This window comes from Mercenaria mercenaria, chromosome 18 (assembly GCF_021730395.1).
Source record: "Mercenaria mercenaria strain notata chromosome 18, MADL_Memer_1, whole genome shotgun sequence".
NCBI classification, from domain to species: Eukaryota; Metazoa; Mollusca; class Bivalvia; order Venerida; family Veneridae; genus Mercenaria; species Mercenaria mercenaria.
Genome location: NC_069378.1, coordinates 28,061,974 through 28,076,139, shown reverse-complemented (window position 1 = coordinate 28,076,139; position 14,166 = coordinate 28,061,974). Strand labels below are relative to the sequence as shown.

The window sequence follows — 14,166 nt, the reverse complement described above, 5'->3', positions numbered from 1 at the left end:
ACATTTTCTGAATCTCATTTACAATAACCGGTTCTGAAAGACCATAAACATCACATTGTCTGAAGTGCATTAACAATAACCTGTTTTGAAAGATGATAGATTCTGCATTTTCTGATTATTTTTAATAACGTGTTCTAAACATCAACTAGTCTGAAGTGTGTTTACAACGATAACCTGTTCTGACATTAGCATTATATGTTCTGTATTATTTTAGAGATACATGTGCAATCACCTTTTGAACTGTATTACACAGATTCAGTTACAAAATATATGGGGAACCCTGGATGCCCTTTGTTAAAATTGTAAACATTTTATTTTTAAAAATCGGACCTTGGCCACAGTTAACAGCTTCTCAATTTACTATACTCAATTCTTGATATCACAAAGCTTACCTGGACATGGTTTATTATTACACATAGTAACCTGTTCTGGACTACCGTCACAATATCGTCCTAGCAGAGACGGTCTCGGATTCGTACAAGTTCGTAATCGACTTTGCACTCCATCTCCGCAACTTGCACTACATGTTCCCCAACTACCCCAGCTCGACCACCCACCATCTATTACACAAAAAACAAAAATAAAGATTATACTGTTATTGCAGTTTATTGTATTCGAATGTAAGTCAGTAAAATAAAAGCCCGCCCGCTTAGCTCAGTAGGAAGAGCGTTGGTCTACGGATCGCGGGGTCGCGAGTTCGATCCCCGGGCGGGGCGTATGTTCTCCGCGACGATTTGATAAAAGACATTGTGTCTGAAACCATTCGTCCTCCACCTCTGATACTTAATGTAGGGAAGTTGGCAGTTACTTGCGGGGAACAGGTTTGTACTTGTACAGAATCCAGGAACACTGGTTACTAATAATAATAGGTTAACTGCCCGCCGTTAAATGACTGAAATACTGTTGAAAAACGGCGTTAAACCCAAAACAAACATAAAAATCATGCATTACGTATAAAAAAAATTGCTAACTTTTGACGCAAGAAATATCTTTTCCATTACCTGAACTAGCAAATATCATTTCATTTTTTATAGTTTGTCAAAGATATATAGGACCTAAATTCATGTTTGAAAATATGAACAATTTCTTGATATCATATCTATCTAAACATGAAATTAACGTGTTTGTGTGTATAAATTGTAAACATTTTATTTTTAAAAATCGGACCTTGGCCACAGTTAACAGCTTCTCAAATTACTATACTCAATTCTTGATATCACAAGGCTTACCTGTACATGGCTTATTATTACACATAGTAACCTGTTCTGGACTACCGTCACAATATCGTCCTAGCAGAGACGGTCTCGGATTCGTACAAGTTCGTAATCGACTTTGCATTCCATCTCCGCAACTTGCACTACATGTTCCCCAACTACCCCAGCTCGACCACCCACCATCTATTACACAAAAAACAAAAATAAAGATTATACTGTTATTGCAGTTTATTGTATTCGAATGTAACTCAGTAAAATAAAAGCCCGCCCGCTTAGCTCAGTAGGAAGAGCGTTGGTCTACGGATCGCGGGGTCGCGAGTTCGATCCCCGGGCGGGGCGTATGTTCTCCGCGACGATTTGATAAAAGACATTGTGTCTGAAACCATTCGTCCTCCACCTCTGATACTTAATGTAGGTAAGGTGGCAGTTACTTGCGGGGAACAGGTTTGTACAGAATCCATGAACACTGGTTACTAATAATAATAGATTAACTGCCCGCCGTTAAATGACTGAAATACTGTTGAAAAACGGCGTTAAACCCAAAATCATGCATTACGTACAAACTGTACAAATGATATACCTTACAAATAAGCTATTTTTCGGCAAAAGTAGAAAATGAGCAATTTGTTGATGCAGTGATTAATGTGGTTCATTAAACTGTCTTAATTTTATCGTAACACCGCGACTCTTTTTTTGTTTCTATTATCTATATCATTTTCTTTTTTGGCTAAACTAACGAAAAATATGATAAATGTGCTGTACAGTGTTCGAAAAACTGAATAGACATTTTTACTACTAAAGTTTTACCTAATTGCATAAAGGTTCAATCTATAAAACAATATTACTTTGTCATAAGTACATTATCTTCTTAAAGTTTGTTACTAAAACTTAGACATCACGTTTTTGTCTAATTCTACTTGTCTTAGTAATACTCACCTGCGCATGCTCCGGGAATACAAATTCTGTCATCTCGTGACTCCCCGAAGCAATGATCACCTGCACGACTAGGGTAGGGATTCGAACATGATCGATCTCGACGTTGAATTCCAACGCCACACGAGACTGAACACGAACCCCAGGCTGTCCAGATGCTCCAAGCACCATGAACTGAAAATGTATCATAATTAAAAGAATTGATGGAATGTTTGGGATGTATGATAAGGTTAGCAGTTTAACACACGTGGTTACTGCATTCATTTTCTAAGTACAAGGTTTACATAAAACAGTATTCAGGAATTGATTGAACACATCACTTTTAGACAATGAGATCTGGTAAAAATATTTCAGAAAATTAGATATTAAAGGGCAAGGAAAGCCTGAAAATAAGATAATTATATATGAAAGCCGTTCTCAAGCCTTTCATAACGCTGAAAGAATTTTTAACATCGAATAGCTATTGAAAAAGATATGACAGTTTGATCATGGAAGCAGCCATTTTTGAGTGTCATTTACACACTGTTGAATTCTTTATTTAACAAATAACCTTTCAAACAGGATAAATTCATATATTTCTTGAGTGTAAGATGTAAATCATAGTAATTTCTTTCATTATAACCTGAAAAGGTAGAAAAATTGTTTTTTTAAAATTACAGAAATAAGTAAGTACAGTTCAGATAATTATGTTGCTAGAAATTTAATAAATCCGCCATTTCTAATTTTGTTGCCATGGAAACAAAATGGCCGCCAATTTGATCAAATATTTAAATCCTCATAACTTTCTCATTTTTGAGCCGATTTTGAAAATTCTTTCACTTCTTTAAATGGTTAAAACATTCTAGCAGACGGAATTAACATAAGACAACATTTTCTTTCCCTTTAATGATAAACAAGATATGAATGACAAACAACAAATTAGGATAATAAGATATGCATAACATATTTTTTAGAATTTAGAATTTTAGATCTCGGTGACAAAGGATTAGGGCATGAGACCCGGAAAACTATCAGAAAATGACATATGCAAACATAAATTTTAGAAAAGATCTCAGTGACAAAATGTTAGAATTCAAAGAAAATATGAGGCCAGGAAGACCAAAGATAATGTAAATCTCGGAAAGGCAAAAATTTAAATGAACCGTGAATGTCTTTAGTAAATATCCCACTAATAAATAGTATTAGGAGAGCTTTATTTTAGTGAAATAGGACTCGAGAAAGCAACATTATATAGCAAATAAGATTTGGGTATAATTTAGAATACGATATTCAGAAATATTCAGAAAAAAAAAATACCAAGCAAACATTTGGACCCAAATACACTTGATAAAGATATGAATGAACTTCTATTACCTGGGCAAAGTTCCTTCTGACAAACTTTTGTTTCAGCAGCACTGCCCAAGCAATCAAGCCCGCCATTAGCTGGTGCTGGATTTGTACACGTGCGCGATCTAGTTTGAATCCCGTTTCCACAAGTCACATCACATCCAGACCATGGTGACCACTCTGCCCAATTTCCATCCACTTAGGTTAAGATAGAGAAAGTTTTACAACTAAAGCTTGCATTATAGTTTTTAAATACAAGTGATAATTATATTTTACAATTTTATAATTGTGTAAGGAATTTATGTTGAAAACAAATGTCACAGAAACTGGGCCATGATTACATAGAAAACTTATTTGTGTCTGTCATGTCGTCAAGATATTTTAAAAAATGCCACCAAACACAATGGACAAGGTTTTTCTTAGACATTGATAAATCAAGATTAGTTCATATTTCTTTTGATGAATAAGCTATAGTTAAGCCTTGATGCAGACCTGATGGAACTGGGACATTTGAAGGGAGTAAACATGACCAAAACAAAAATGAAATGCATAACTAGAGCAGTTATTTTGCATACGGTTGAAACGGTTATTGATTTTTTTCAGCGATCAATTCAAACATTCATGTCGAAATAGCATAAGTTTGTTAAAGGTATCAAATTCACAGCTTTCACTAAAACATTTTATCTTTAAATAATTTTTTATGTACTCCAAAAGCCGAAAATCCTGATATATTTATCCTTACCAAATATAAAATGTAATTTTGTATCGGTATATATGTAAAGATACATTCATAATTGAATGTCATGCAGAAAAAGTCGTTTGTTAACATAACTTCCAGTTTAATTTGTAAGCGTTAGTGATAGTTCGTATTTTCACATATGATACTTCGTTCTAGTATACCTTTAAGATTTGCATTTTGTTTGAAGGGCCTGTGGTCACGACCCTGGATTCGGCAAAGTATTGATGTCAACAAAATCAATACAAAGTCTGTCACAAAAGTCTCACCTAATTCACATCATTTTTATCTATGTATAATTTAAGAAATAATGTCAAGAAAAATCGTATTTTAATGTTATTAATACATGAAAAAGTGGTTATACGTCGGCAGACTAATTTCACGAGGGTGTAGCCCGAGTGAATTATTTTAGCGACGTCATGATTACCGATTTTGAGTGTATTAATTTATGTAAAACACGACTTTGCCATGCATTATTTCGATTCTAGTATACCTTTTATCTAAAACAGAAGTTGAAATACAGTAGCGCTCCTTCAACAAAAACACTGACGTCATCGCTGGTTAACATGACGTCATTTTAGCGTAAGCGTGTTTTAACAGAAGCAAGAATATTAGAATAACATATATTATGATTTTTCACTGTCTTCTGCTTTAAGATAATTGTTTCACATGAGTGCACAAAAGTATACATTACCTAAAGTACATAGATGGCAAAACTTTGGGCACACTAGACTAGCCTGATGAACATCTTGACAAACGTGAAACAAAGAATTCATCCTTGCACAGTCAACTGATTCATCGTCTACGCACGTGCTGGCTGAAAAAGAAATTAACTGGTCATCTTTATTATCATTCAACTACACTTAAATGAAGAATATTCCATAAAGACTTTCTATAACTATGTAGTCCAAATTTGCGCTACATTTCTTAAAGTAGACGTAGCATTAAAGAAAAACTAAAAAGTCGGGATAAATTTCGTTTTACATAGTGTTGTTCAATACAATAAATACGTACCTATGTAGTAATTATAAAACATTTTGCCATCTTCCTAATAGTTATTAAAATACTATATATATATATATATATATATATATATATATACCACCTTTAATGTCAACAGCTGATACTGCAATATGATATTTATTTCTTATACAAAAGAACTTAAAAGGCAGCACATGTAATTGAAAAATAAAAGGAGATGAAGTAATAGTTATACTGTAAGCTTATACTGCTCCTGTTAAGAGTTCAAACGAAAAACCTGATACACATTTCAGATTGGGATTAAGTTTTAAGGATATATGCAGCGCCATCAAAATGTTGCATATGTTCTATTAAAATTATTTTACACACATTAGTCTTAGATATACAATTTTTATACATGGTGTAGTAGTGAAAATCTATGTTAGAGTATTATGCATTACGCTTTAAGTTGTTGCCTTCTCTTCAAATCATCTAAAATCAATATTGAATAAAATATATGCCATGCAAGCAACCCTAAAATCGTTTGGTAAAAATCTTACTTTGCACGATTTCAACACGTACACCGTTGCCTAGTTAACACTCTAGCTTCTAAGTTATAACATCTCTAAAAGAGTCTTTTAACTTGCTGACGGCTTGCCATTACCTGGCCGTTTTGGTAAACGCTTTCAAACATTGCATGATCTTTTGAAAATATACTTAAAAAGGTCTATATGCATTTTCATGGGGAATGCCCTATGTTTGTAAGTGTTTATGCATTAATATTCCTTTTAATACGATGGAAATATATAAGTTATCCATTTGAGCGTTTAATGTGGATATAATATTAATGTTAGAAAAGCGTATTCCCAAATAACAGAAATATTAAACTTTTTAACTTAATATGCATATCAATTTTGTGAAACACATTCTTTAAAACGCAACATTGGTACTTTAATATATCATACGTTTTGAGTGTTTGCAGATATCGGAATTACAGCCATCAGTTGAACAACATTCATGACAACTTGAGAGTTGCCGCTCAGCTAAATCCCGTCCAACGATGCCAGGTCCAGCTACACCTCCACATTGCTTTAAAGTGAAAATAAGTTATATAAATAGTTTGTAGAAAAGGTAATATTTTGCTGTTATACATTCTTGATATTCATTCTCCGTAATTTCTATATCACGTAAATGTTTTGCCAATTAAAACACAAAGTATAGTACTAGCAAAATGACGAAAAACACGTATGCAATTCATATCAATGGTGTTCAAGGCTTATTATTCTGCACAATTATCATTGAAATTTGAAAAGCGTTAAAAGATTTATTTCTGTTACAGATAATTTATCTGCTTAAACAAACAAATATCAGATAAACTCAGTACATTCATATGCTATAGCATATTTTTATCTGTTCGAGTTGACACTTTCTGACATTTACCTTAAGCGGCTAGATATGAAAGTTTGTACATTCCCAAGATGGCAAAGGAGAACTTAAAAAGATGGAGAGTTACACTTGTATACTACATTTGTAGTTCCAATCACGTTTAAAAATGCAGAACTGCATAGTTGTTTGAAATGAAATTATTTTTTAAAACAAACATACGTGATCCTCAATGCATCCCATGTTATAGATTCCACCTTTTACCTCTTGGAAGCATACCTAGAAAGGGAAATGATAAATATATATTTCCAGTACTTCGCTCTTCGGATATTACTCTAGCTTGGGATTCTTACAAAAATTGCGCCCCTTATATATTTTGATTAACCAAAAGAAAATAAATATGTGTAGAGTAGTGTTTCATGTTTTCGCCAACTTCAGAAGTTCGCATATATTTTAACAAATTATGAGGTTACATCAAATCAACTCTAGATGATTATCAAGCATATTTTTTCATGTCTCGAATAGAAAACCGTAGAAGCTATAAAAGTTTGATTTCTGAGCCTTTTGCATGCTTGTTCACCCCAACTTCAAAATTGAGACATAATCATGTCCTACCCTTATTACCTCTTACATTGTAACTGGAGAAGGTAGTGTCTTGTTTTAAGTAAGTTACGTCCTTTAACTAATGCGTTAATTTCCTGTCTACCGGAGTATGCAGGGGTCTTGTTTCAAGTAAATGGTATCTATTGCGTCTTCATTACCTGTTTACTGGAGCAAGTTGCGGATGTGTTAGAAATAATTGGCATCATATAATGCTATTATCACCTGTGTACCGGAACAGTAACGGTCTTGTTACAAGTAAGTGTCATCATAAAGTATCATAACGAGCTTTGTACCGGAGGAAGTAGTGGTCTTGTTACAAGTAAGTGGCATCATATAATGCCATTATTACCTGTGTACCGGAGCAAGTAACTGTCTTGTTACAAGTAAGTGGCATCATATAATACTATTATTACCTGTGTACCGGAGCAAGTAACTGTCTTGTTACAAGTACGTGGATCATATAATGCCATTATTACCTGCGTATCGCAGCAAGTAGCGGTCTTGTTACAAGTAAGTGGCATCATATAATACCATTATTACCTGTGTACCGGAGCAAGTAACTGTCTTGTTACAAGTACGTGGCATCATATAATGCCATTATTACCTGCGTACCGCAGCAAGTTGCGGTCTTGTTACAAGTAAGTGGCATCTTTTAACGCCTTTATTACCTGTGTACCGGAGCAAGTAGCGGTCTTGTTACAAGTTAGTGGATCATCTATAGTTTGACAGGAGTAACAACTGAGCGATTCTGAAAAATACAGAACATTTGTTGTTGTTTCAGTGAAAGATCGAAACTTCTTTCACTGAATGTACATTCGATACATTGTAGCGTTAACGCACGTTTTTTTTTGTGTAACAACATCTGCAGAATCCCAAGGGATTGGTTGGTGCACGAGCCCGTAGGGCGAGTGCACCAACATAGCCCGAGGGATACTGCAGATGTTGTTTCACGAAACAAACGTGTGTTATCGCTATTCTTGCATAAAACACAACTAAAGTGCTGGAAATATCGAAAAAACAAAACTATTCAGCTGACATTAGCCGATCGAAGTCGGCCGTTTCAGGTTGTTATGGACACGTTTTATTTATGCATTTCCAGGGCCAACAGAAACAGTGCATATTTTATACATGCCGAACGGACATTCTTGATGTGGTAATTTCTGTAATATTAAATATATGTAAAATAAGTATGATTCCCCCTTTTTCTGATATATCGGTAGGAACTTTAGCTTTTAGAGGCTCGGAATTATGAGAAAAGGGCATACACAGCATCCTGTCTTTACACAATATTTGCAGGTGTAGTGAGATGCAGACAGAACACAATTCTGCTTGGTTTAAATTGATAGTCTGTCCCTTACGCTTTTTTAAATGTAAACATTATCGTGCAATAGAAATTGGTATCGATACCTATATTCTTTATATCGTTAGAAATGAAATCTCTAGGCATATAACGTAGAAAATTTTGCTTTGTACCCAACCCCATCGCGATCAAAGTTTGATAAACACAGAATTTTGAATTTTTCCAACATCGATATAATCAACTTATATTGAATTCATAAACTCAAACATGGTTGGTGAGATCTACAAATAAATTGAAATATATATAATAAATACCTTCTGTTCATCAAATGTTCATTCACTATGGAAAAATCCTTCAAACTTAACTCTTCGTCATGTTTATGCTTTACATTACACACCTTCACTACATCAGTAGACTGCATAGATGTGTAAAGTAGACACAAACATTTTTTAAAGTTTTAGTGTAAGATTTAAAGTTAGCATGTCAACTTTCTTGACTCAAATTAATTTGAAAAACGAAATTGTATTTTTGTAAATATTGTTTGCATATCATTTTCAGGGATTAAATCGCGGCGTGTAAACTTACTTTGAGTCAAATACGCGTAATAATACAATAATAAGGAACGTCAATGCAGTCGCGTATCAAGAGAGGTAGCACTTACTACAAGTTAAAGTAAAGTTTGGTTGAAAAATATTTCAATAAAAATGCAGATGAAAAGATTTCATAAGTCTAGGACCTTTCGACTTCGGCCAAAATTGATTCGGGATCCATAATTTGCTTACGTTGGACCCGCAACAGCATATTCAAAACGTTCACCAACAGCGCGTGATCACGAGAATCTCCTTGTTTGTACACGTTTTTTCCCCTGTTTGTGCATGGTCGAAATCGGCAAAAAACAAAGGTTTTATGCAAGAATCGATATTTCTGTTTACGGACGAACATTTTCAGATTTCTTTCATATTTGGTACTCCTCATAAAGTAAACGAACGTGTTTGTAAACATGGACGATTTCAAACTGATGGGGATCCATGTTCAAAAATAATGGCAAAATACAATACATATGACATATCCGTAGCCCTGAACAACCTGTAAACCAGGCCAGGCTATTTTATAAGTACAACAACACTGTTGACCCATTTAAACGAAGAATACGATGGAGTGTATGTTTGTTTGTTGTATAGGTATCTATATTTTTGTATATCTTTATTGGTGTAAATTTTGGAAAGATTATCTATAATTCGTTTTCGTTTGCGTTCAAATGTAATACTTGTAGAAATGAAATCAGTGACAATTTCAATTATAGTCCTTTGTCATATTTCAAAAATACTATTTGTTGGGTTTAACATCGCACCAACACAATTATAGATCGTAAGGCGACATTCTAGCTTTGATGGTGGACAAAGACACCGGGTACCAATGTGGGCATTATTTCACCTGCCAGTGGGTAGAACTGGCCTTCTGTAAGCCAGCTGGATGGCTTTCTCACATAAAGAATTCAACGCCCAAAAATGTATATATAACATCTGTGGAACTCTACGATTTTGAATGACTTCAGCTGCAGCAGGAGAAAGGTGTGTTGTGTTAAAAAATAAAGCATTTTGCATATGCTTTCTTGTTGATTAATTTAGCAGTTAGAGCAGAATTGGAAGAAAAATAAATGCCATAATAATCTAAAAATGTACTCACCTGCCGGCGGAACAACACTCATATAACTCAAAGCAAGAACGACCCCGATTTCTGCAATGAGATTGAGTCATCAGAAAGACTAATATTGCAAGTACGAGGGTCATTCAACAAAAAATACAACGGCATAATATTATAGCATTTCGATTCAAACATGTTTTAAGTAAAATATTTGATCAAATTTGTAGCCGCTGTTTCCCGATGCATACATGACGCTACATATCTCATCAACGTGATGCTAACGTAATATCTTTGTGGTTGTTTAAGCATTGCTGGTTATATTTGATACTAACACGACTTGATTAAATATCACATCGACGTGATGCTAACATAATATCTTTGTGGTTATTTAAGCATTGTTGTTTATATCAGATTCTAACACGACTTGATTCTTTCTCCTATTAAACAAAGAAGACTGTGCCCTCGTTATATAATTCCTTCGCATCTGAATTCCAAGCAATGATTTTATTCAACGACAAATCACAAGATGAGATTTATGATATCTTAATTATTGTTTATAACGCATGCAACGTCATCACCTGCTCGCATAGATAATCAGACAGTTGTTAAACTACAGAGATTTTAGCAAACACTGACTGAAATTTATAAACAACAATTTTCGGTCATCTTTGTCTTGTTCTTCAAGTGATAAAAATCGATTTCCAAATAACCAAGAATAGCTAGAAGAAAGCGAAGGTCGAGGTTGAAGATTCGACGTAAACGTCAATCTATGACGCGTTGGATAAAGACCAAGCAAGGTGCGTTTCTTGGCATAAAAGTTCATACTGTTTTCAGTATAACATCAAATTTGCAGTAAGATAAGAAGAAAAATTGTGAATCATAGATTTGCTTCTTGAAGTATATAAAAGCTAGAGATAAAGTCTACGTTATTTTTTAACAGCCCTCAAACCCGACGATACCTGAAATGATTCCTTAGGTCTTCCTCAACCATCCAGATGTGTAAAAGTCGTCATATCTAAACTGCATGACTCTGAACCCAAAAACAGCAATATACAAATAAGCCGCGCCATGAGAAAACCAACATAGCGGCTTTGCGACCAGCATGGATCCAGACCAGCCTGCGCATCCGCCCAGTCTGGTCGGGATCCATGTTGTTCGCTAACGGTTTCTCTATTTGCAATAGGCTTTGCAAGCGAACAGCATGGATCCTGACCAGACTGCGCGGATGCGCAGGCTGGTCTGGATCCATGCTGGTCGCAAAGCCACTATGTTGGTTTTCTCGTTGCGCGGCTAAATTTGAATCTGATTTGTTAAGAAAGTTCCAGTCAAGTTTCCAACCAAATAAATTGTTCATAAAAAAATTACTTACCATTTAAGCCCATATTATATTTTGTAGCACTGTGATGTTGATCAGGACAAATCTCCAGTTAAAGTGGCACAAGCTTAATTATCTGACTAAACATCTGGAATGTCACATGACATTCACACGCATGTAAAAAGCGTTCGATCGTGACTTAAGGATTGCCAAGTTATCAAATGTAAACCGTTCTCTATTGCGCTTCATTTTCTAATGAACAGCGTTGCATTTGGTTATGATTGCTTGCGAGATAAACGTGCAGTTTGTCAGACTTAGGCCGCTTCGGCTATTCCAAACTAGATAATCATCCTCAATTAAAAGTGCGTGTGTTTTACTTGAAAACTTCTATATGTGGCTATTTAATAGTGGGCTTGTTTTCTTTCTGCCACAACGTCTTAATATATGATAAACCATTTACATTAACGTGCTGGTAGAAATCACGGGATGTGTTGTATACTGGTTGCTGTGGCTCATCTTTTCAGTAACTGTTATTACTAAAACATGGATTTATATTTGATGAATTAGTCTGATAGTCTTTAAAACCTGACCAGTGCTTCCTTGAAGCCTCATAATGTCTTTGTTTAAAATGTGGCTGCCACATTTTTCTTGATGAACATAAAATACATTAATTTTTTGTTTAATCCTATTTCCAATATGTGTTTTTCTCTTATACTTGTTAAAGGTTTTGAATATTGATGACCAGAGAAGAAAGTTTTATTGAATCTATTCTGATTACCACCCTTTATTGCTCTAACTGTAAAAGTTCATGTACAGTGTTAGAAGTAGCGATTTTCTAACCATGTACTCATGCATAACATCTATTTAGACAGTTGATACATCTGTTTTATCATAAATTTAAAGTCTTATAGAACTTTAACTGTACTGCCTCACTTAGCGAGGACATGATCAATGTCGGTGCATCGCAGCACCTCTTTATCTTTGTTCATGGTTTTGAGTTTCCATATTTACGTCTGTACGAAATGACTGTCTGCTTTATCGGTAATTTTGTGAACTTTTGTCTTTTATGTGTTAAAATGTTTGGAAGTTTAAAAATTAGATGTACTCTCAGACACAGACTGAAATAACCATTCACACCGTTTACATACATGTACTTTAACATTTAATTACGTGTTCATTTTGTAGAGGTGCGAGTTACGATCTAATATAGCGTATGCAAATTATATAAAATCACATTACTATAAGAAGAGTTCCGTGGCCGAGTGCTTAAGGTCGTTGACTTTGAATCAGTTGCTCGATATCTCAATGAGTTCAAGCTCTACCGAAGTTTCCATCCGTGCCGTAAGAAATATCTGAAAGAGCACACGAGGTCTTTCTCCACCATTACAAAGCTGAATGTCGCCATATGACTTCAATTTCTATACAGTGTGATTAAAACCCAACAACAACAAAAACAACATAACTACCAATGTATTTATCTCTCTAAACATAAAATGCCTAAATACAGGGTACAACCTACGGTGTTCCGTTTGGACAATCGTGACTTTTTATTGAATACTAAACCGCGATGTACGATGGTACGATGACGAAAACGCAATGGTGCGATGGCACGATAATGAAACAACGATGGTACGATGGTGAAAACGCGATGGCACGATGATGAAATCGCGATGATGCGATGGTACGATGCTGAATGTCGATCTAATATCGCGTTTTCATGATCACACCATCGCGTTTTCACCATCGTGCAATCGCGTTTTCATCATCGTACCATCGCATTATCACCATCGTACAATCGCGTTTTCACCATCGTACCATCACATTTTCACCATCGTGTCATCGCGTTTCCACCATCGTACCATCGCGTTTTCACCATCGTACCATCGCATTTTCACCATTGTACCATCGCCTTCCGGTAGTCATGCGCAGTGGTACAGTATATGTGTCAGTAAAATACAGGCTTGATACAATCGCATTTTCACATTTCACAATGTACCTTCTACATCCTAACAAGTTTGAATAATATAATGTGACTATTACATCCAGCTTTTTATTTACTTCCATGCATACATAAAATACAAAGGACGTGGCCTTGAAGATTTTACACAGTTTTAATGAACTGAGCACTGACCATTTTATAAAATATTTTACAAAACAGCAGAATGTGGTAAAAGTGGTAATCGTTGTTTCATCATCGCGCCATCGCGTTTTCGTCATCGTACCATCGTGCATCGCGGTTTAGTATTAAATAAAAAAAAGTCGCGATTGTCCAAACGGAACACCGTAACAACCTGTTCGTTACATCTCACAACGGTATTCCAAATTGTTAGTTGACTCGATAGTAAATGTGCCCCAAAAGTGGGAAACGATAGAGAGTGTGTATATTTGTACATGGTGCAGCAGCAAGGTATGGACATGTGCATTATAACATTATTTTAATATTTTGGGAAAGTTGTTGTCTTACAACGAGTTCTTACTTCCTCAGTTAGCTCTTATCTGACATTGTAGTAAATCTGTTTTGTTGTTGTTGTTGTTGTTTTTAATCAATAAAAATACATTTTACTTTTCCAGAAAGCAGCGCCAGCCACGTGCCCCCCCCCCCCCCCCCCCCCGTATAAACGATGTTTTCTCATGAATAAGTTTGTAAAATTCAAAAGCATTTCACAGGAAGCCTCCTCCAGTTGTAGGAGCTTATCTGCCGTAGTTGGGCCAGGATACGGGGTCAATGAGGTGTAATTTAGGAGTTCCCTCA

At 35.2% G+C, this 14,166-nt stretch overlaps 1 protein-coding gene across 1 annotated transcript in view; it reads right to left on the bottom strand.

Moving 5' to 3' along the window:
• LOC123538063 (uncharacterized) overlaps positions 1-14,166 on the bottom strand; it is a 61,862-nt gene that overhangs the window by 35,972 nt on the left and 11,724 nt on the right. Inside the window, exons 8-17 of the mRNA XM_053529751.1 lie at positions 11,469-11,497; positions 10,142-10,192; positions 7,824-7,903; positions 6,775-6,831; positions 6,135-6,258; positions 4,904-5,026; positions 3,501-3,671; positions 2,151-2,321; positions 1,230-1,397; positions 393-560 (exon numbers count right to left, since the gene is read on the bottom strand). Coding sequence (XP_053385726.1) covers positions 393-560; positions 1,230-1,397; positions 2,151-2,321; positions 3,501-3,671; positions 4,904-5,026; positions 6,135-6,258; positions 6,775-6,831; positions 7,824-7,903; positions 10,142-10,192; positions 11,469-11,497 — 1,142 coding nt within the window. The remainder of the gene's footprint in view (positions 1-392; positions 561-1,229; positions 1,398-2,150; positions 2,322-3,500; positions 3,672-4,903; positions 5,027-6,134; positions 6,259-6,774; positions 6,832-7,823; positions 7,904-10,141; positions 10,193-11,468; positions 11,498-14,166) is intronic.